The sequence below is a fragment of the Narcine bancroftii genome, chromosome 8, assembly GCF_036971445.1.
Source record: "Narcine bancroftii isolate sNarBan1 chromosome 8, sNarBan1.hap1, whole genome shotgun sequence".
In the NCBI taxonomy this organism is placed as follows: domain Eukaryota; kingdom Metazoa; phylum Chordata; class Chondrichthyes; order Torpediniformes; family Narcinidae; genus Narcine; species Narcine bancroftii.
Window position 1 is genome coordinate 13451932 of NC_091476.1, and position 23921 is coordinate 13475852.

General features: G+C 40.9%; 1 protein-coding gene across 13 annotated transcripts in view; it reads right to left on the reverse strand.

Annotated features, from left to right (window-relative positions):
* tenm1 (teneurin transmembrane protein 1) overlaps window positions 1-23921 on the reverse strand; it is an 832896-nt gene that overhangs the window by 482863 nt on the left and 326112 nt on the right. For all 13 annotated transcript variants that reach the window (XR_011342879.1, XR_011342876.1, XR_011342875.1 and 10 more), the window contains exon 4: window positions 12877-13137. Coding sequence is in view for 8 of the 13 variants with exons in the window: in XM_069892937.1 (XP_069749038.1) it covers window positions 12877-13137 (261 nt within the window). In the remaining 5 variants the exon portion in view is untranslated. The remainder of the gene's footprint in view (window positions 1-12876; window positions 13138-23921) is intronic.

Here is a 23921-nt window from a genome sequence, read left to right on the forward strand (position 1 = left end):
AAAAGCTGAAAGGAATGGTGGTAACAGCAACTGGTTCCTTTTTCAGAAGAGATTGGACACTGAATTTTGCAATACAATTAGACCCCTTGGGCTGCAGCAGATTAATTCACTCAAAGTGACAGAGCAGAGGATGGAAGCTGGATTGAGTATGTGACCCAATATCACCCAAAGACAAGAAGTATGTGGTATGATGATATTTGTCTAATAATTCAATATTTTATATTTTGCATGTTACAATTAAATTAATTATGTAAAAAGGGTGTTAATTCTTTCCCCATTTCTAAAGGCATAATTATTGGGTGGTGAAAATAAAATGGGATGGAAAATTACTATCAACATCACATGTCTGAAGATAATTGGAGATGCCTTACCCAGAAGACTCATGGGCAGAATAAACATAACTTTCATTCTGTGATTCCACAGTATCACTTGGTCATTACCTAAACAGTTACTTCAGCATCAAACCAATGGGTATGTCCAAAGTTATACGCTTGATACTTCCTTCTGTAATTGCATAAGTGCTGTAATCCAGTTGACATAGGAAATCAAAGGATCGTTCAACTGGAAATATTTTCTTCTGCGTTCAAAGTTAAAATAACATATTCCATCAAACTGTCTCAAATGCACGACACTTCAGAGAAGTCAAGTTTTACAGAAAGAAAACAAATCCCAATATGTGTAAGTGTTTTTATGCTGTTACTCTTTCAAGGGATGTGGAGGTCACTGACAAACGACAGTATTTATTGTCCATAGCTAATAGCACTTGAGAAGATGGAAGTGAATAGCAAATGGCAACTCTGTGGTGCAGACTCTTGAAGCAAACCACATTCCTGTGGCTCTGAAGTCACAAATAGGGTATCTTGATAATGACAACCTTTAGTGCATTTTCCAGCCTGATTTTTGGAATAACCTGAAAGCTTTCGTCACTTGTACTGCTATTAATTGTTTATCCCAAAAGTCACACAGTCCTGAATTTAAGTTCCTCGTTGCCATGTTAAGGTTTGAGCCAATCAATGACTCTTTAGTCCAGCAAAACAGCTGCAAACCCTTGGACAAAAAAAAAATACTTTGTCATGAGATACACAACACCTAAACCAAAAATAAAAATTGTTCTGTTTCATTAATTAGATAACACCTCAATAAAGATTTGAGGCTGGGAGCCTAGTTTGCAAATAAGCAGTGTTTAAGCACTGATGGAGATGTAGCACAAGGAACAGTCATTGTGCTCAACTGAGGGAAAGACTGTGTAACAACCTACTCTTGGGAGTGGCCTAGTTTGGGGCTTCTCCAGTGGCTGATGCAAGCAAATCTCAACAGAAAATCTACTGCTTGAACGAGGTAAGGAACTGTGCAGAACAGGCTTTTGGAATCAATCTCTTTATGATAGTTCTGTAGATCAGTAACATTATAAACAATCTCAGTGTGTGTGATGGGATAATTTGCCGTACAATTTTTTTGATTTTTTTTAATTTATGCATTATCGGCAATTTGCAATTGATTGCCCATCCTTTGTTTCCCATGAACTGATAGGATAGTTCGGAATCAACCAAATTATAGTATCTTGAATCATACACCCTTAAACTAGTGGTTCTCAACCTTTTTCTTTACAATCACATGCCACTTTAAGTAATTCCTCTGCTATCGGTGCTCTGTGATTAGTCAGGGATTGCTTAAGATGGTCTGTGAGAGGGAAGGGAAGGGTGAAAATCATTGCTCTAGAAAAATTTTGCTTGAGAAAAATTGTTGTTGGCCCATTTCCTTTGGATTTATGAAACTGTGAACATGACGAGTCAATGAGGGACAAATAAAACAGTGGTTTTCAAACATTCCACCAGCCTCCGCATTCAACATATTATCAGCCGGAATTCCCAACACTCACCTCAGGATCCCACCACCAGACAATTTTTTTCCTTCTCCTCCCCTCTCTGTCTTCTGTAAGGACCACTCTCACTGTGATTACCTTGTGCACTCATCCCTCCCCAACCATCACCACCGCACCCCCCCCCCCCGACACCTTCCATGGCCATAGGAAGTGCAACACTTGCACCCACCCCTCCTCCCTCATCATACTCCAAGGCCCCAAACAGGATTTTCAAGTGAAGCAACACTTCACTTGTGTATCCACAGGAATTATTTACTGCATCCGATGGTCCCTTTTTGGCATTTTCTACATTAAACACTGGTCGCAGATAGCTTCATTGAGCACCTCAGCTACTACAGAGACCTCTCAGTAGCTAACCATTTCAATTCTGAGTCACACTCTCAGGCTCACATGTCTGTCCATGGCCTTAGGTACTGTCTCATCCTGACCACCTGCAGATTGGAGGAACAACACGTTATTTTCCATCTGGGCACTCTCCAGCCAGATAGTATTAACATCGACTTCTCTGCTTTCTGCTAAACAGTTCACCTTTTCTTCTTTCTTCTCTCCATTTCCAGTTTTCCAGCTCTTCCCTCTCTTCCCCCTCAACCCACCCTCCCCCCTGATTGCTGCTTTCCCCTCCCTCCTCTCTCCACCCATATCTCCTGCCTTTGCCACCTTCCTCTTTAGTTTCCCCACCAACATTCTCTCAATCCTTGAAGAAAAGCTCAAGCCCAAAACGTCGGTTATGCATTTTTACCTCTGCTACATAAAGGACACAGCTGAGTTTCTCCAGCATTTTGTGTTTTTACTTCCCTTCAAGGACTAATCATTTTCCAATTTGTTCAAATTTTGGAATTAACTCTACATTCCTTGAGTCATAAAGAAGAATTTTTTTCCCGTGCTGGCTGTTATGTGATTAACGTATAGGGCTTGGCTTTGATTGTCGCTGGGATAAATTGGCAGTAGGAATATATTAAGAAGGTACACAGGAAAGATACCGGGACTACACTTTGTTTATTAAAATAATTTCCACCAGGTGATTAAGGTAGAAAAAGAGGAAAAATGCCTTATCAACAAAAAGGTCCTTGCCTTCATCTCTTGAAATCAAATGTGTATCCAAAATATTGCACAGGGCTTAGAGTTCCTTCATATTATGGCAGAGGGACTTATTTGCTGCACCATTGCATTATGGGCCTAAAGAATTGCCAAATTACAAGCAAGTTTCATGCATTATATACAGACATTTTAGTCTGGAAGGGGAAAAGTATTATATTCACTACCAAACAAGTTGTATTTTCACCTGACAGTGCAGCCATCCACATGCAAAAGAAGTTGCATTGTGTTCGACTGAATCATGATAACTTATTTTTTTTAAAAAAAATCAAATTTACAATAGCCCAACATATTAAAACAATGACCTCATCCCTGGGATTTGTATTAAAACCAATCCCACATATATACTGAAATCCAGCTTGGTTACTATCGGTCATTGACAGATATTGTCAAACATCAAATGACCTCTCAATGTCTCAAATTCATATTGAACCTATTAAGTACTTTTGAAATTCACATCCTCAGTGAACCATCCGCGAACCGTCGAAAAGACTTAATTGACTTCACATTGATTTAACAAAATAGGAATGCAAATGAATAGCTTGTTGTCTGGTCCTGAAGCAACAAATTGAACCCAACCTTATTTGGTGCACTGTATTGATGTTGCATTTGACATGAAAGCTCCTGATTGGGAGACCTCTGAAGCATCAGAAAATAAGGAACGTTTTCAGTTTGAAAAGGGGAAATACACAGCCTAATTACCGTGTTAAAATGTGACATGGCACATTTTCGTCGAGAATGCAGTTGCCTTTTATAACCCGCTAGTAAGTGTAGGAAGTCACAACATTGAAGAATTCTTCATGCCATCAAAGTGCAGCACCATAGAGGTGAAGGGGAACATGGTGCATGGTGACACATGCCTTCAGTGTCTGTGGCCTGATTGTGTTTCTTCAGTGTTTGTTGCGCCTGATTGAACCCCATGCCGTCTATGGCCCATGGCAAGTGAGGCACAGGCTCAGTATTTCACCGGATATCACAGCACTCTCGTGATTGAGAATCTGCCATGAGATCCAGCAACTCCAAGTGCATGGAGTAGACAGACTCAGGCAAGCACGAACAATCAGTAAAATGGGACTTTTTAATTCACTGCTCCTGACCCATATACTGCAGGATTTACTCCTTGTATGAGTGGGAATTAAAAACAAAATAGTGGTAAAATACTACATATGGGTTGCTCTGATTTATAGTATTGTGCATATTGATCACATAGTTACACACTTAAATGATGCTGGCACGGTATCAGTCATGCATTTGACAATGATGTCAGCAAGGAGGAGGACCAGCTGGAGTTTCAAAGGTACATTTCAGATGAGCACTTTATAGTTTCACCACCAACAGCCTTGGCATCAAATAAAAGTGGAATATCATTTTGAGAAGGGCTGGTCTATGGTGCAGCTTTTGGTGAAAACCAGGCTGAGGTGAGGTGGGAAAGCAGGATTAAAGCCGAAAGGTTGAATGAACGGAGGTTGGATACGTTGGAATTTAGAAGGATGAGGGGAGATATGATTGTTAACGGATTGGACATGATAGAAACTGTTCCCGATGTTGGCGGAGTCTAGAACCAGAGGCCATAGTTTAAGAATATACGGAAGGCCCTTTAGAATCATGGTGAGAATTTTTTTTTTTATCCAGGGAGTTGTTTGTGGTATGTTTTACTGCAGAGGGTGGAAGAGGTGGGTTCTCTGGATAAGTTCAAGAGGGAGTTAGATAAGGTTCTTGTGGACAGGGGAATTAAGGGTTATGGGGAGAAGACAGGGACAGGGTACTGATAGTGGAAGATCAGCCATAATCTACATGAATGGAGGTGCTGGCTCAATGGGCCGAATGACCTACTCCAGCACCTATTGTCTATTAAGAGAAGGCAAGGAAGATTTTTCCTTGTGCTTCAGTCAACTGGTTTGTTAAAGGAGCAGTAATGAGTCAGTGGAGTGGTATGCTCCTCCTTTGAATGGTGGATCAGGGAGATGTCTTTAGACAATGCTTGCAGGAACTGTTCCACACTGCATGGATTAGATTCACTGAGGAGCATACATAAGAGAGCGTCAGAGCCAGGAGCATCAGGGAAGTGGTCACACCAAAGGCACTGCCAGATGAATGAATAGGCAGATAGCTTTGGCTCCCTCCCTCAAACGTCTGTAGTGCGCATCGAAAGAACCAAAGACTTGTTGATCCAAACCAAGGCTTTTATTAACTAAAAGACTGGAGCATATCACAAGTAGGTCGACCAGTCCAGAATGACCTGGTCTGGCTAGGAGCAATCCTTTAAAACCTGCCAGTAGGTGTGGCTACACTCTCAGCCAATCACAGGCATCCTACACTACCATCTGTACATATACACATTGGTGATAGAATCTGTACTATCACAATGTCATTATGGATGGGGTGGGGGAGGGGTGAAATAGCCATTCAAGGGAAAATGGCAGATCAGAGGCACCAGAAACAGGGCCACAGACCGTTGTTTCTGTGATTGTAAGTGAGAATTCAAGATGTTTCCTTGTGCCAAGGTTGAGGATGTGACTGAGAATACAAGCACATGACTTTCTGCAATAGGAGAGTGAGCAGCTGGAGGATGTGGTCCGTGTTGATACCAACGACACTGTCAGGAAAAGAGATAAGATCCTTCAAAGATAATTAAAGGAGTGAGGTAGTAAATTAAGAAACAGGATCTCTATGGTTGCCATCTCAGGAGTATTTCCCATGCCATGAGGAGGCAAGGCAGGAAATAGTGAGAGAGTACCAATAAATTTGTGGCTAAGAAGCTGGAGAAGTAGGAGGACTTTAGGTACATGGATTATTTTTAGGGGAAATGGGACCTATGAGAGTGATGGTTTGCACCTGAACTGGAGGGGGACTAATATCCTGTCAGGAAGATGTGCAAGTTTACTCAAGAGGGTTTAAACAAAACTGGCAGAAGGTGGGATGCAAAGCAATGGCATAGCAGATCAAAAGTTAAGGCAAATATGGAAGTGAAAGGAAGCAAGTTTAATAGAAAGAAGAGGCAGGGCCAGGACAATGAAAGTTGAAGGTCCAATAGGCGAAACTACATTTATTTGAAAACAAGAAGCCTGATTGGGTTGAACTTGAAATAGGTGGTTTATACAAGAAGGCAGACAAAATACAAGATGGCCTTTGATGGGGAAGTCTGATCAAGATCTTTGATTCTTTGATGTGGCAACCCAAGGCAATTATTGTAAGTGTTCTGACTTTGCCTTGAGAGGACTAGAATTTCTTTCAATACATAAAAAGGCTATTTGTTCTTGGCTCCAGAAAACAGTAATTTATTCTCTAGATGTTCACCATTGTATTTTTCATCACAACATGAAACAACACAACAATCCAAACAAAAATAATTGGTCTATTTTAAGTTTAAAACCAGTGGAAGCAATCAAAGGAAAATAATGCACAGCATTGAGATGATCAATTAGATTGTCACGCTACTGAACAATTTAAAGTTTAAAAGGCCACTTTCTTCATGAAATGCTTGGCCAAACTAGTTTAACAAGAAAAAAAAATTATTTTATTACAATGGTTTTATTTCAGGTCAATAATTAAACTAGATGTACTTCTGGAAATGCATCATGTATTTATTTGCTTAAGAATATTCTAATTTGTTAGACTTTTACAGGAAGGTTGTGATCCAAAAAATATATCAAGAATATTTTCTTCAGGAGCCCCAGGAAAATCAGGGATTTGAGATTGGATAAAATGTCTGATTTGTAAATATCTGAAAAAATAGCTTTTGGTGAATTGAATTTTCCAACCAATTATTCAAAAGATGCAAAACTGTTATAAATAAAATGGTCTTTTAAGCTTTTAATAACCAATCTATACCAATCATTAAAAGGAGAAATCTGCAAAGAAGGTTGAAAAAAGTGATTGGATATAATGGGGCTTTCAAGAGAAAAGCCCTGAAATCCAGAATGCCTTCAAACTGCACCCATATTCTCAAACTGTATTTAACAACCGATTTCAGTTAATTAATATAAAGAAAGAAAAAGAGAGGACCCATCAAATGCTGAGATAGAAAGATTTTTAAAATACTTATTTATGACAACTTGACTGGTTTAAGGAATGTCCCTTTTGTTATGAGCCCAAAGGTCCCCAAAACCCAGCAGCAATAGATATTCACTATGACAAATGGTTACTTAAACAAAAGTTGTTTATAATTACCTTTAAACATGAAAACAGAATCAAACTTTAACTTAACACTATTAACTTAACTAACCTACCTCAACCCCCTTCTAATTCTAAGCGCACGTGTAGGTAATGTGTGTGTAAATTTAAGAAAGTTTTTTAGATCACAGTTCAATCTCACTTCTCATTCTTCCAAGTTCTCTGGTTGCAGGCAATTCTTATACTGTACACAGAGTGAGTGGAGGAAAAGATTTTAGCTTCTTGCATTTGTGATGCTCTTTTGGTGATGTGTGATCTTTTAAAAGGGAAAAGAGTGAATGATTGAGGAAAATAAAAATCAAGTGGAGCATGAAAGATTCAGGCACAATGAAAATAGGAGGAGTCATGAAATAGCACACTAGAGACTAGAATTAAAGAACCAGAGGTTATCCTTAGATTGCAGGATGATTTTGGTTTAGAGTACGGTCTTGGTAAGAGAAACGATATTAAACCTCAGCTTGATATGATAATGCTTTCTAATCTTTAAATTAAAAGGTACAAATAATTAGAATTAGGTTGAAACACAACTTTGGAACCATCGAGGCCAAAGCTAGGTCATTTGAGATACCAAGAGGACCATGATGTGAGTTTGTGTTGAAACATGAAAGTCTCTGCAGACATCGTGGTTGAAGAAAAAAAAACCCCACAATGCTGGAGAACCTCAGCAGGTCAAACTATATACTCTGTATAGAAGGCGCCGAACAAAATGGTGGCGGGAAGGGCAAGAGGAGGGGGGAGGAGCACAGTCCCAAAGGCAGGAGGTAATGGGTGGATAAGGGAGCGAAGTCACATGAGCAAGCAGGAGGGTGGAGATGGCTCTGTGAATGGGGAGGAAATGAGGTGGAGAACTGGAGGAAAGAAAGAGAGAATGGAGAGTAAAAGAGCAGAAATTGGAGAAGTCCATGTTAATGCCATCTAATTGGAGAGTGCTCAGACAGAAAACTAAGTGTTGTTCCTCCAATTTACGGGTGTCTTAACTCAAGCCCAAAACATTGGTTATGCATCCTTATCTTTGCTATAGAAAGAACACTATTTGACCTGCTGAGTTTCTCCAGCGTTGTGTTTTTAAATTATGTGAGTTTTCAGTTTTTACTTGTCAGACCTCAATTAATCCCTTAAGTTTCATTCAAATTTCAATCTTTCAGAATTTCTGATCATTACCACATTCTCCTCAGTGGGTAGGATGTTGTTTATTTATTCTGTTTACCAGGAGTGGAACAAATGGGTCTGGAAAAGATGAGGAGATTGACAGAAGTAAAAGTTACAACAAAAAAAATCAGGTTTGTTTTCATCTGTAAACATGACAATGAAAGAACACAAGACATGGTTGGGGTGGGGGGGTGGTGCGGGAAATGGATGTGAATGCATAGTTGTTGAGGGAGTGCAGAAAGACATCAAATCGGGAAGAGAGGTGAAGACTGAAGTCATTTATATAGCACAGAGAGGAAGATTACCTCGATCAGTAAACTTGATAAGTTTCTAAGGCCAGCTGAAATATCTGCAACTACATTCATTTGACATCAGTGAAAAGCCAAAAAAGAACAAAGAGATCTTTATTTTAAAATAATTAGCATTAATAAATATTTATTTGATCCACAACTGCAACAAGTCTTCAGAGAAGATCTGTTGGAAAATGTTTTTCTCCAAAGGTGAGAGATCACTTTTTCACAAATCTTTTCAGTTAATGATAAATTATGGATATTTTTTTATTCTGATTTGAAATAATTGTGAATTGAATGGAGATGTCTAAACTCTGCTCAGTGGAGATCCTTAAGGATATTAGCTCCTAATATGTTGAAATAAAATTTTCATACCCCAGTAACCTCATAAAGCATTGGCATAAATTTTAACTACATGAAATACTTAAATAGTTTCACTGTATAGATCTGAATAGGCTTATAATTTTATAAATATTAAAACAATTTTCAGCAATTATCATTTAGTGCCATAATGCCTTGCAATATAATTTTTGTGCCACTTAGTTCAATAAAGACTTTATATCCATATGGATCTATTATGAGGTGAACTAACAAAGACCTGGGGCCCTTTAAGCAGATCCTTGGAATGACCTCACAATCTATTGTTATGGTCCATGGACTGACCTTTTGGACTGTGGACTATCATTATAAAGGATGGATTTCTGCTAAGAACTCTGTGTAACTTGGGGTACAGCTGAGTGCTGACTCGCTAATTGTTTGGAACTTTCAAGAGCAAAGGGAAAATTCGGCTGTGAAGCAGAGAGCGGCAGTTGGAGCAGCAGCTGAAGTAGCAGAGGGCAGCTGGAGAGCTGTGTGACACGCACATGCCTCGTAAGTGAGGATTCATAAGTTTACTGCAACATCAGTCATTTCTCTCTCCAGCGTTCAATACGACGTTCTTTGTTATCAGTTAAAGAATTGAATTTGGACATTGAACTTTGAGATGAGTTCTGTGGATTGTTTTTTTTTTGGACTGACTTACTTGACTGACTGACCTGGGGCTTAGGGTGATTTTTTCTTTTTGAATATTGGGCAGAGTCTATAATGGTCTGGGTTTTTCCACATGCACACTCTTTATAAATATATGATATCTGTATATTTGTTATAGATACTTATTGTGTTGACATTATATGTAAATAGTCATTAATAAATATAGATTTTAAATTTAACCCTTTTGAATTGCAGCTTCTGTTGCTACTGGTTTGAGACGTTACACTACACAAAGGTACACAAAGTTTGGTAGAAGAGAAATTAAATTCTAATTTTTCATATGACAAATAAATAAATGTTTGAATAATGTTTTGCATCCCTCAGTCTCTGAAATAGGATGATAATTCTGATAAAGTGTATCTGATAAAATAGTTAACATTGAAGTCTTCAAATAATTTCCAATACATTGAAAAATTATTTTGCAATAACTTCATACACTTACTGTAGTTTTGTCTTACCATTCCAGGTTCTTGGTAATCAGGAATAAAAAGTAATTATGTTCACTTCAAATTGAAACTAAATGCAAGATAGCCTTCTTGTGAAAGTTCTAATTAAAAAAAAACCTTGTGGATTATTTTTTCACAATTATTTCATACAGCAGCACGTCATTGGTACAAACAATTGGCTCTAATCTTTATTGGAAAGCATTTAGTTGTATGTTATTAATTTTATCCACCACCACCAATTTTAATTTGGGGTGCCAGTCACGTAGTAAAACCAAGGAAGAGAGAGGTGGGGAAATGATCACAACCTCAGATACATCAAGCTTCTCCCAGCTTAACCTCTGGGTCTGATCCGATCCAGGGCCAGCAGTCTTGTGTCCAAAATGATTGTAAAGCAGCGCCTAGTCAAAAGAAGGTCCAAGGACTAAGCACTGCAAGAATACTGAACAGGGGCTGATACAAAGGTCTTCACCACACAACTCACTAGTTGAGAAAGGATAAGAGAATGCATGCAAACAAAGAAGGACTTTGATGGGACAGGTTCCCAATCCAAAAAGTCAGAAGAAGTTAAAGTACTTGCGTTACTGAGCTGCACGCTAGCTGTCAGCAGGTTGAGCAACATCATTGGGAGAAAAAGAAAATGGTGAATGTGGCAGGCAGGAATGCTTCATCGGGACCTCTCTGCATCTTTGCCAATTCTTTTTCCTCTCTCCGATACTGCTCCGCCTGCTGAGCTCCTCCAACAGACTGTGTGTTGCTCCAGATTCCAACATCTGCATTCCCCCATGTGTCTACCTTTTAGGGTTCTTCTACCCTCTGTTCTACTTCCTCCTAGATTGGCCCAGTGTGAATGCCTCTCTAGTACCATAATACAGACGGATCATCACAGTCCAACAGGAGGAGGAATTACCAGTTCCCAGATATTCCTCAGATGTGATCCAACTAGCCTCGCCAGGCCTTCCTCCAACCCCGCCACTTCTGTTATGCTTGCTTTCTCTCCTTCCCACTTTAATCTTGAAACAAGGGTGTTAATCCAAAACATTGCTGACCCAAAACATTTCTCTCAGTGGATTCTGCTTGACCTGCTGAGCCTCTTACATCTCTACTTTGTTCACTGAACCAGATACTGTGTTAACCTAGTAATTTCAAATTCACCAAAGTAACCATTTATTTTTAATTTGGACAGACTCACCTGGAATTAAATTTCCTCATTCCTGTTTGGAGGGAGGCTGGGGGGGGGGGGGGGGGGCACGGATTTCAAATTTGATCTCCAGATTGGAAGTCTAGACCTCTGGATCACTAGTCTGGGTACGAATTTGCTCCACTGCCATACCCACCCCAAAGGTAATGTGACCAATTCCCCAACTTTTATGTTTTTTTAGATAGACTTTGCGTGATTTCACCAGTCTGTAGAATGTCTGACTTCTCGGCATCTGTCGTTGACACACAAATGACCAAAATTCCCAATCTCAGTTTCTTGATGTGAGCTTGGACAACGTACTGGAAGTGTGGTAGGTAAAGAGACGAGTCTTCCACTGCGGCAATGTCCTATTCATTAGCCCATTGTTCACGGAATGCCTGCAGATCACTGTAGACAGCAAGCGTTCTGGAAAATTGACAAGGGATCGAGGAGGTAAAATACCAGAATGGGAATGGCACCCTCATTCCTGATCCGAGCTTTTGACACTGCATGCGTTCTGTGAAAATGGGAATCATTTCCTGGAAAGCAACATTGGTGCAAAAAACATAAATGAGTAGGTTTTGTTAAAATTATCACTTTGGTTGGGATCAGAAACCTCATCAGCAAGTTGGGATCTCAGTAGGTCAGTGCCCGCAGATGATCTTAACATTTTGGTTTCTGAAATACCAAGTAGAAAATTTAATTCCAGCTAACTGAATACTCCTGGATTAAGATGATCGTGGCTGTACTAGTGAATTGTAATTTCTAGATTTCCATAATAAGAAATAACTTGTTCACTGATGTCTTCACCCTATATATGGTCTGGGTTTGCTTTCTCCATCACCATCCCTGGGCTCTTGCAAGAACGCTTGCAGATAATTTGCGATTGAGTCAGCAAGTCACAAGGAGGAGCCAATCTAGTTCTTTCAACTGCTGGTTACACCTTATGCATTCCATCTTCACACATTCAGTTTTTCAAGATTGTTACTAAATCACATGGGAATATATATATCTATATATCAGAAAATAGATAAACCAGACTCAGAATGTTCAAAATATTCTGCACAGTGAAACCAAGAAATGTGTTGTTTCTTAAGCCTTTCCTGACTTTTGTGGAAAAGAAGCAGGAAGGAAATGCTAAAAGCTGCTGGATGGAGTTTATTCAACCTCCCTCTCTTTTCCATGTTTTACCAAAATATTTGCAAGCAGTCATACAGTTTTAAATGTAACTGTGAGCGTGAATTAGAAATGTTTTTCTCACACAAAGTGAAGCAACTCACCTGCAATTAAAAGCACTGCAACTCAATAGTTTGTGTTCAGACTTTTAGTTGCAAAATACACATTTTATAATCAGAAAAAAGATATTAGAAATGTGTAAAATCTCTAACATTTTATGCAAACTTTGCATGCACTAATATTGAGACAAATTAAATCAGCTCAACTATTCCATGATGCGATTGAGAACTTGTGAGCTAATGGGAGGAATCCATTTATCATCATATTCATCCAATGAATTATTCTACTAAGCCGCACAATAACATAGTTTATGATACAACTTTGGCAATTGATGTTCATGCCACCTGCAGACATCACGACACAATAATATTTGCAGTAGTACTGAGGTTAAATTCTTACCGTTTTCTGCATCAGACTTTCTTTCCTGTTCAGTGTCAGTGAGGGAAAGCATTGAATTTGCACGACTTGATAAACAGGAGCTATGTTCAGATTTGATTTCTCGCATCCACAGTCGTAAAGCATGATCGGGAGATGCACCTCCTTCCGTTTCCGTGTCAATATCAGACCCCAACATCATTGGGTATCCATGTTGGGAAGGATCACATAGGTCTGGTTGGTACCCACCACACAACACTGGTGCAGCTTCACAGAATTCCATCGCTGAAACAAACAAAAGGAGAGAGGGAAAGAGAGAGGGGGGAGAGAAAAAAAAGGACAGAGTCAGACTTTGATCTTTAATTGAAACAAAGCTAATAGCACAATTATGACAGGGTTCCTTTCAACCTTTTGAAGAATTCCACTACATAACAGTAGCGGTGTGTAAAGTATGCAATTGCACAACTTGACATTATAAAAGTGAGTTGTTGAATCATGGGAGAAAAATGTTCTTTTATCAGCTGAACTATATGCGATCTAAGATAATTTCAGCCAAAGAATTAATCATCAAATTCTACAAGTACATTGCAGATGTGGAATCCATTGGACCCATTATGTCTTAGTGCCTTGGAAAATCAGTTACTTTGGACCTACGTTTCTTTCTAACCCTGAGTTCCACAAGCATCTCAACGGCTGCCTTTTTCAAATGACTTGTGGAATTGGCTGCCATCACCTTTCCACTTCAAGCATTTCAGATCTTGACAACTCTCCAAGTGAAAAAATAGTTCTCTTCATCTCCCCTCCAGATCTTTTTACAATAATTTAAAATATCTGACATTCCATTTGCCAGAGGAAATAGTTTTACTCTATTCTGTCAAGCCTTCCCATCATCTCTATCAGATCATGTCTTAAACTGCCTTGCTTTCATGTTAATTGTTCCAACCTATCCTCGTAAATAAAATCCCTGATCTCTGGTAACCCTCTGGCAACTCGGCACAATTGGTGTAGAGGTTAGTGCAATGCCTTAACAATATCAGTGATTGGGACTGAGGTTCGAATCCCGCACTGTCTGTCAGGAGTTTGTACATTTCCCCTGTGTCTTTGTGGGTTTTCCCCGGGGCTCCGGTTTCCTTCCACCATTCAAAATGAACTAGGGCTTGTAGGTTAATTGGGTGTAATTGGACAGCACGGCCTGTTACCATGCTGTATATCTAAATTTTAAGGCCTTCACATGCAGTGTGATGTTTAGCTATGTCAACAGCATTACAGCTAAAGGCCAACTGCTGATTTGTGTATCTTTAGCCCGACTTTTTTGCATTTGATTCTGCTACTTTAATCCAAGTAATTCAGGTGTATTTTACCCACTTTGTGAACTTGGTACGGGCAGTACAATAGAAAAATGAGGAAAAGATTGCCGCTTTCCTGGTTTAGTAATTAGGGTCCATTACTGACTTTGAGTACTATTTGTTCATTCTCAGTGACCATGTGGTCTCAACTGCATACTCCAGATCCTTCCCAAATCTTGAAAATGTAATCATAGGTTAATTGGTTGTTTTAAATGACCTTTTAGCAGCGATAAGTGATGAAAGCATGAAAGAAAATTTAATATATGTGGGAGAAAATAATGAAGTCAGGGAAAAGATCATTGGGGGCTTCTTCCTACCAGGAAAGACATCTACAAGAACTCCTCTGCTTTGTACACCTTGATCACTTTGAACCTGTTTTTATGCCAATTTGTGAATCAATATTAGTTTTCCCCTCTCTCAATTAAATACCAAACACAGCAGGTCCCAAAACAGTCTGCAGCAGGCAATCCAGCATGACGGTGAACATAACGTCAGCAGAGTGAGAAATATGCCCTTTTGACATGAACAAAAGCAATCAAAAAAATCCCGTCAACATCTGAAAGTACTGTGAAGCTTCATCTGGATGAAAAACCCACACAATGCATTTTTCCCCTTTCTTCTTCTAATGGCTTTCACGTCTCAGAATATTCAAACCTTTGAAGCTTCAAATATGACAGAATAACAGAAATATGCTCCAGTTATTAAACTGTGCTTTGTTTTTGAAAAAAAACAATCCATGTGTCCAATTTACATAACTCTAGATTTTTCCCCTTTTAAGTACTCAGTCAAATCCTTTTGAAATTCATGACTTGAATCTACATCTTCTGAACACTTTGTAACCTTTTCTGAACAAAGGGCGACAACCACAGTTTCTCTTGTCCTGCAATTAATTGCAATCTCTCCCCTTAGTGCCATAGCAATAAATTCCCCTTAAACCTTTTCTAAGGCTTTGCCTGAGTTGAAAGCTCAGCAGACCACTTTAGTCTCAAACAGGATTTTATAAAATGTTAATGTAATTTTTTTCTAACCTCCATTCCTCTACAGGGGGTGGGGGTGGGAATCTATCTTTGGCTACGAACATTAAACACAAAGAACACTGACTATTTTCAGTAGCCATGTTCTGTTCTCTCATTTGCAATTTACAATGGGACCATACATGCCTCGATGGGTAGAGCTCATAGTCAACACTTACACACTGGTTTCAAGTTCAAATTTATTGTCATCTCACTGGATATGTACAACCAAACAAAATAAAGTTTCACTGGACTTTGGTGCATTTACAAAACATGCATCAGACACAGCACATAAAACAAATATTACCACAATAGTTTAAATATATAAGTCAGAGTTAATGATGCACCATCAATTTCTCGAAAGACTATTGTTGAGAAACCAATAGGCTTTTATTCACTTCATAACAACAGGACATCCCTACTGTTCGATTGTCCTGCACTAGGGAGGGGACTATGGAACAGCCACCTTTATACAGGTGCCTGTGGGGAGGGGCCACAGGTACCATCAGCCGATAGGTGTGCCTGACCAGATAATTATACATAACAGTGGTTGACATTCACCCCTCATTTTTAAAAAGAGTCCAGTGGGGTGAAGTGAAACTTACAAGGTTACAATTCAAAGTCACAAATTCAGTCTTTCAGGTGGTTTGATCATTCGCTGGGACTGTCGTAGCACCGGTTGCAACTGCAGTGCAGCGGCGGGGTCCTGGACGGTCTCGGGCGTCTGTATATACTTATCAGGGTTGTGCTGGTGGATTGGCACTGATGAGTCTGATGTATCTTTCCGCAGAGGCAGAGTACCAGGGGTCAGGTGCATTGTGTGTGTTCAACGGAGAGGTGGTTGTGAGTGGTCTCCAGGGCCCCTGACAGAGACGGCGTCCATCAGGGTATGCTACATAGGCATATTGGGGGTTGGCATGGAGGAGATGGACCCTGTCGACTAGGGGGTCAGACTTATGGCTCCTCAAATGCTTCCTGAGTAGGACAGGCCCTGGGGATGTCAGCCAATGCAGTAGGGTGGTCCCTGTCACAGATTTCCTGGGAAAGAAAAACATACGTTCTTGCGGTGTGGCATTTGTGGCCATACATATCAGGGACCTGATAGAGTGGAGGGCTTCTGGGAGGACCTCTTGCCAGTGGGAGGCCCTTAGCCACAAAGGTAGGAGGACTGCCTTCCAAACCGTAGTATTCTCCCTCTCCACTTGCCCGTTACACTGGGGGTTATAACTAGTGGTCAGGCCCCTGGCCAAAAGGTACTAGTACAGCTCATCATTCATAAAGGAAGGGTCTGGTCACTGTGGATATAACTGGAGAAGCCAAACAGAGTGAAGAGGCTGCGCAGGGCCTTGATGACTGTGGCAGCGGTCATGACAGAGCAGGGGATGGCAAATGGGAGTATTCATCTATGACGTTAAGAAAATACGCACTATGTTTAGAGGAGGGCAGGGATCCTTTAAAATCGACACTCAGTCTCTTGAAGGGGTGGGTGGCTTTTATTAATTGTATCCTGTCTGGCTGGTAGAAGTGTGGCTTGCACTCAGTGCAGACCTGGCAGTTCTTTGTTATGGACCTGATCTCATCAATGGAGTACGGCAGGTTGTGTGCTTTGACAAAATGAAAAAAAAAACTGGCAACTCCAGGGTGGCAGAGATCGTTGCAGAGGTTTTGCAGTCAGTCAATCTCTGCACTGGCACAGGTCCTGTGGGACAGGGCACCTGGCGGCTCATTAAGTTTCTCCAGCTGGTAAAAGATATCGTAATTGTAGGTGAACAGTTCAATCCTCCACCTCAGTATTTTGTCATTTTTGACTTTACCCTGCTGCTAATTGTCAAACATGAACGCAACTGCATGTTGATCAGTCAGCAGGGTAAATCTTTTATGGCCAGGTAATGGTACCAGGGCCGCATTGCTTTGACAAATGTCAAATCTCGGGGCTCTGCAGGGTACGTGAAAAAAATGTGACTGTTCTGCCTGTCCGCTTAAGGGTGGCTGCCAGGGCAAAGTCTGATGCACCACTTTCCATCAGAAACGGGGTGGATTCATCCACAACATTCTGCTTTAATGCGACTGAAGGCTGCAAGAGCCTCAGCCATTAGCAGGAAGAATGTGGATTTCATGAGGGATGGGCCTTGTCTGCATAATTGGGAACCCAATGAGCATAATAGGAAAAGAACCCAAAGCACCTCTTCAGGGCCTTGAGACTGTGGAAAGGTAGAAGTTCCAGGAGCGGTTGCATGCATTCAGGGTCCGGGCCGATGATTCCAATCTCCACGACACAGCCAAGGATGGCCAGACGGGTTGTGCAAAATGGTCACTTGGCCTTGTTATATGTAAGGTTAAGGAGCTTGGCTATTTTGAGAAATTTCTGGAGATTGGCATCATGGTTGTGTCCGCAAATGGTGATGTTATCGAGGTACAGGAATGTGGCCCGCACCATGTATTGATCTACCATGCAGTCCATGTCCCATTGGAGGACCAAGACACCATTGTGCCACCAAAGGGAACCCACAGGAAGTGATAGAGGTGGCCATCCACCCCAAACACCTGGGCAGATAGGGGTCTGGTGTTATGCCAACTTCAGGCCAGTGGTCAAAAAGACCCAATACTGAGCAATTTGGTTGACTATGTCAACGATGTGTAGGAGGGGGTATTGTGTGTATCTGTTGATGGTCTGACTGTAGTCGATGACCATCCTATTCTTTTCCCTGTTCCGTACTACCACTACCTCCACTCTCCAAGGGGCTGGTGCTGGCTTCAATAATCCCCTCTTTGAGTAAGCGCTGTACCTGTGCCCAAATGAAGGCCCTATCCCTGGCACTGGACTGCCTACCTTTAGTGGCGACACGTTTACAGTCGGGAATGAAGTTGGCGAATAGTGATTGGGAAGGGGGTGATTTTAAGTGTGAAGAGCCCGTGGATTATACGTGGTGAGTGGTTGGGTTGTTGGGTGTGTACGATGGGGGGGGGGGGGAATGGGTGGTGCACAGTTATACACAGTGAGGAGTGGATGGGGCCCATCATATTCCATCGTCACGCTTTTAACGTGACACTGAAAATCCAGTCCCAATAGCATGGCAGCGCAGAGCTGTGGCATTACCATCAGTCTGAAGTATTTATATTCAGTACCCCGCACCATTAGTCACTATGCAGAAGCCTCTTGGATGCCAATGAGACCTTCAGGTTCACTGGCAATACTGTAAGGGAAAGGCATTACACTATGTCCAGTGGATAAAGCTCTCTATACTCCCGCTATCGAATAAGCAACTTATCTTGTGGTCGTTTACCTTAATATCCATCAACGACCTGGTGAGTTGTTGTGAGCTGTCTTGGTCAAGTGTGATGGGGGCCAGTGTTGGGTAGCTGCACATTGAAGATGGCGGTGAAGTGCCAGTTGATGAAGTAGACAAAGACAATGTGGTCAAACAATAATCATGGCTTTTATTAGCAGAAACTCAAGGTACAATAATGACAGACAATAGGTGCATATACAGTTATATCCAAGGGGAGTGTCCTTAACAGTAGAGATAATGCACAGCCAATGTTAGTACAGCAAGGCTCACCAGAGGGGAGACAGGCAGCTTGGCAGACATTCACCACAGGCGGTGTCCAAGACGACGGCCTCCACAGATTTCACATGGTGCTGCTAGCCCCCGGTGATGACGGTGTCCAGGACAGTGGCCCCCATGATCAGCATGAGGTGCTGCTAGGAAGAGGTTTTGATTTACACACTGTGACATAGTGCCCTTTCTTCCCATAGCTGGAGCAAGTTGAATCCTTCGCTGGGCAGAATTTCCTCTCATGCTTGCCTAGACCTCAGAAGTAGTGCTTTGAGTGCTCTTGTAGCATCACGGCTGCGGTTGGGTCACTACCGGAGACGGACGAAAATGACGGGAGATGGTCATGGAGCCATGGTTGAGTCTTTAGTGGAACAATAGTGTGGCTGCGCTTCTGAAGGTGTCAGCCTCCGAGTGACAGCGGTGTTGTCAGTTGAGTAGGCCTCCACGTTCTGGAGAGCCATTTCCAACGTACCTGCTCTCTGGAGACTGAACTCCCCTTGCTCCAAGTATCTCTGTTGGATGTAGTTTGACCTGATCCCTGCAACATAGGAGTCCCAGATCAGGTCCTCTGAGTACTCCACAGCGGACACATGGCCTTGCATTTACAGGTCCTTCCGAGTGCTCACAGGACCCAAAGATATTCGGTGTTTGACTCACCAGATTGTTGTTTGCAGGACACTAGAATGTGTCTGGCATAGGTGACATTGATCTTACACAGGAACTGTCCCTTGAGTAGATCCATGGCTTCCTTGTACGATGTAGCATCCCTGATCATGGCCCGGAAGTGTAGCACGTGTAGTTTATTGGTCTCTGATCGCACAATGCTGGAGGAAGCCTACAGGAAATCTTCAAAACAGTACAGCCAGAGCTTAAAGTTGGTGGATGCCTCAGGCAACTGAGGGTTGATATCCAGCTTTTCTGGCTTCAGGATTGGCTCCATTGTAAAAAAAATGTAAGTGAATAAAATTGATGACCAGCAATTACTCGAAAGACTGTTGTTGAGAAACCATCAGGCTTTTATTCATTTAAGAACAACGGCACATCCAGACTGTTCAACTATCCTGCACAGCCACCTTTATATAGGATCCTGTGGGGAGGGGCCACAGGTACAATCGGCCAATAGGTGTGTTTGACCGGACAATTATACAGAACAGTGGTTTACCACAGATAGTTAGATATAATTCAAATGAATTAAATAAACATCAAACAGACCTCAATGGTGACAGGGAAAAGCTGTTCCCCATTGTTGCAGTTCAATGACTGCAAACCAACAACTACTACAAAATTCAGGGATACTCAAGAATTGTTTACCTATAAATTGAAGGATCTGCGATTCTGTTAACAGACACCATGGTCCTCACTGTTTCTACATTTCTTTATTATTCTCGCACTCGGTTTATATTGTTTCAGCTCATTCTTCTGGCCAGCACAATAATATTCTCTGTGTTGAACTGCTCTTGGGTTGTGTTGGCTCATTTCACCACTCCGTTTTCTCCTTTATTTTCTGATACCTTATTCGATGAGAATATACTGTCCTCTTGCTTACTGCACCTCTTGGAAACTTTAAGATTATTTATATATTCATGGTTCAGAAACCAACTAGCCCTGTGTGAAAAGCTTTCCCCTCATGTCCAGTTTAAATCCTTCTCTTCTTACGTTAAACTTATGCCCGCTAGCTATCGACTCCCCTATTGTGGGAATAAAGGATTATGACTGTATACATCACTCATGATTTCATATACTTCAAAAATAGTAAGCTAAAACTCTCTTCCAAATGATACTTTGGGGTACCTTTGCACCACTACTTTATTCAAAGGGCAGAAGAGTGCTTCTTGTAAAATGAACAAGGTAACCCCTACAGCCCAAATTCCTTGATTTTTTTTTTCTTTTTGCCCTTGCATATTGCCAAATTAAATAAAATTCCTACATAAGCAACATTTTTTCAACGTGAGCCCTTGAAGAAGCAGAAAAGTTATCGATGGAAGAAATATAAAAAATATTCAAAGTTTTCAAAATTAGATAAAGGTAAAGGTTCCATTCTTGTCACGTGATACTACATTTAGAATGTAACATACGTGAAATTCTTTAACTTTTCTACCGTAAGGCAGACGGAGAGTCTCCACTTTGTCCAGCACCCCTCATGGAAATGAGGCCCCAGCGAGGAACAAACTCACACCCCCTGGTTTACAAGACCAGTGCTCTAACCATTGAGCTATAATTTTTTTTGAAATAAATTTTAATGTAGAAGGTCAACATGGCCTGTTTCCGTAAATGGTTATATGGATGCTAAATTTTTAAAAAATTACCTTGAATTTTCTCAGCATTTTAGCTATTCGAGAATTTTCTCCAAAATGCACCGTCACTTTATGCTAAGTAGGTTTCTTGAAAAATGAATGCAGAAAATGGTCAATGGCCCCATTAAAAAGAAACATGATCAAAAAAGGTCCAAAGATGCTGAGAGCAGAGGCCAGATTAAATCATGATAAGGTTAATCATCAGTTTCGGTTCCCAGTGTTGGTGCCAGTTGAAAAGGGCAGTGACAAATTCCATGTTACCAGATGATGAATGGTACATGGAATCGATTGAGGCACCATGATCTTCTGCAGATTTTCTAGCTCACAGACTTGAAAATCTGCCCACTGAGACTATGCTGAATTGAATCTGGTGAAGTAACAAGGTTCAAGGTTCCTTTTATTGTCACATAGTAAAACATTAAAAAATGTAATATACATGATATACTTTAACCTTTGCCTGCTGTAAGGCAGACAAAGAGATGCCATTATCATTACCCAGCAGCTCTAACAGAAAGAGAAACAAAAGAGAGTGCCTTCAGAGTCACTGCGTGTCCATGGATTCGCTCCCGCTGCCTCAGTAGCTGCACAGACTCCTGTTTCACCCATCGGCCATTCAAGCTCCAGAACCTAACCTCCGATGTGATCAGGAAGCCTTCAGCGCCGGAGCCATTTCAGGAGCCTTTGTTGCCCTCAGCACCCTATCAAATCCCAGTTCCGATATTTGGTTCAGTCGCCCTCTGCCCCTGACTGCAAGTTGTCAACAGTTCGCAGCCTGCGTGGCCCTTGCTCCTCTGCCACAGTGGTCACTGTCCTGAAGTTTGTCTCCTATGCTTCTCCTTCTCAATGGGGTGTCTTCTTCCCATTGAGAAGGAGAAGCAGAGTCCTGATCCGCTGCTGCCTGGAGTCTGCGAGCTCTCATGGCTGCTGTCAAGCACAGGCACCACAATCTTGGGAACAGACCTCACGGTTGCAGAATCTTAATTTAAGAACACCACCAGCACCTTTAACAGGCCTTTTAAAGCCTGTGTGGAGCTACGACATTAGGACCAGGTAATTGAAACTCTCCTCTTGCCCGGGTCTGAACCAATGGCAGCACTGCCAATTCAGCCACTCCAGCAGTGAAACCATTCAAACAAGTGAGAGAAAACAACTCCTGAGAGATAGATACATTGTGTACTGTTTTTATTATTTCATTTTATTTTAATGATGCTATTAAATTTTGGAGCATGGCAGTGTTTTGTTAAGCTTCATAAATGTACAGAATACCAAATACTCCTGAGTTTTTTTGTCCTTTTTATGCATCAAGTGTTATAAATACCCAAATACACTGCCAACTTTGACAACTTGAGAATCCTGGATAGCATCTATCAGAAATAGTTCTGTGCATCATTCATCTGTATGTGCTGAGACAAGATTAAGGTGTAAATTAATTATAATATGTATATTAAATAAGTTTAAAATATAATTATGCATTTTAAAAGTGAAAGCTGGTAACCCCATTCACAGGAAAGGAGTATCAATAGATGTGCCAAGTCTGGCTGGCATAAAGCTGAGGGCAAGATGCGAAGTGAATCTGCCCCTGAATTCAGACTAAGTCTGCGGGAAAATGCACTAGACAAACGGATGAACGAATTCAGCGCAAAATGATATTGACATGTCACATTAGAAGTGAGTGGAATTGGCTCATTATAACTGAGCAAGTACAGTACAGATCTGAACTGGGATTGCAACAACAAGTAAAGGAGAAAAGAATTTACAATTTAAGATTGAGGAAGTGAAACTCTTGTTAATTTTTAATCAAGGCATTTGGTCTACTCTTTGCAAGTAACCAACAAAAACACCACTCTTACCTTGTCATGATTATAGTAAGAGGAACTAAAAATTCAAATCAATTTGAAAGTGTCAGTACATATGCATGCATTTCAAACAAAGAACTGGAGAAATTAATTGCAGTTTATGATCCAATTTGCCAACCTGATTAGTTTTGTGGGGCCAACTTCTGAAGGGATTTGCCTTTAAACAACACCAAAGATTGGAGAACTTTGAATCTACACATTGAATTCTTACATTTTTGGTGGTTTTTTTTTAAGCATTTTAGATGAATGGCCCCAATAAAGTAAGGCAGAGAAGCAGAAACTCCAGCCCTTTAAACTTGTCAGTCAGTCTCTTTCTTTTGACCTGGCAATTAGTTCTTACAAATGACACCCCAGAGCTTGCATGGAATGGCAAACAGTGCAGTTATTTTAAAAAGTACTCCCTATATTTCTATTTTTTTTTCCCCCAACACTATCATGGTCTTATTACCACCATGATACATGCAAAGACTTCAGAACAGATAGTCTATTGTAACTGACAGCATGAATACAAAAACCTGCTTTGCTTAATAAACAGTATAATAAAACTGCCCCAAAGGGAAGATGCTCAACCATTAGAATGGAAAACTTAAGATGAGGTCTGGAAAAGCCACTGGAATTCAAAGTGGCAAAGCCATAAAACTCTCAGGGGATCATTGATTTCAGTGGGACACTCTGCAAACGTCCCCGAATACAGGTGCTTTGCTCATTTTATTGAGTGTTGACGTCAAATTATGGCAGAGTTTCTAATGAATCTGGCACTCTCTGTATTGCATGAAAGAGGCTATTATGCACTCACAATACTCACTTTAACCAAAGCCATTTGAACCAAAGATGCTTGTTGATTTTCTGCAGCCTGAACCCTGAGGTCTGGAGAACCAAAATAACACTTTTATCACGATCAGTCACTGAGCTGCATGTAATTACCATGGTTAAGCTAAACACATCTCTATCATCCCCTACGTGCATTAAATTGTTCTTGTTCTGGAGAAAACATTTTGATTAC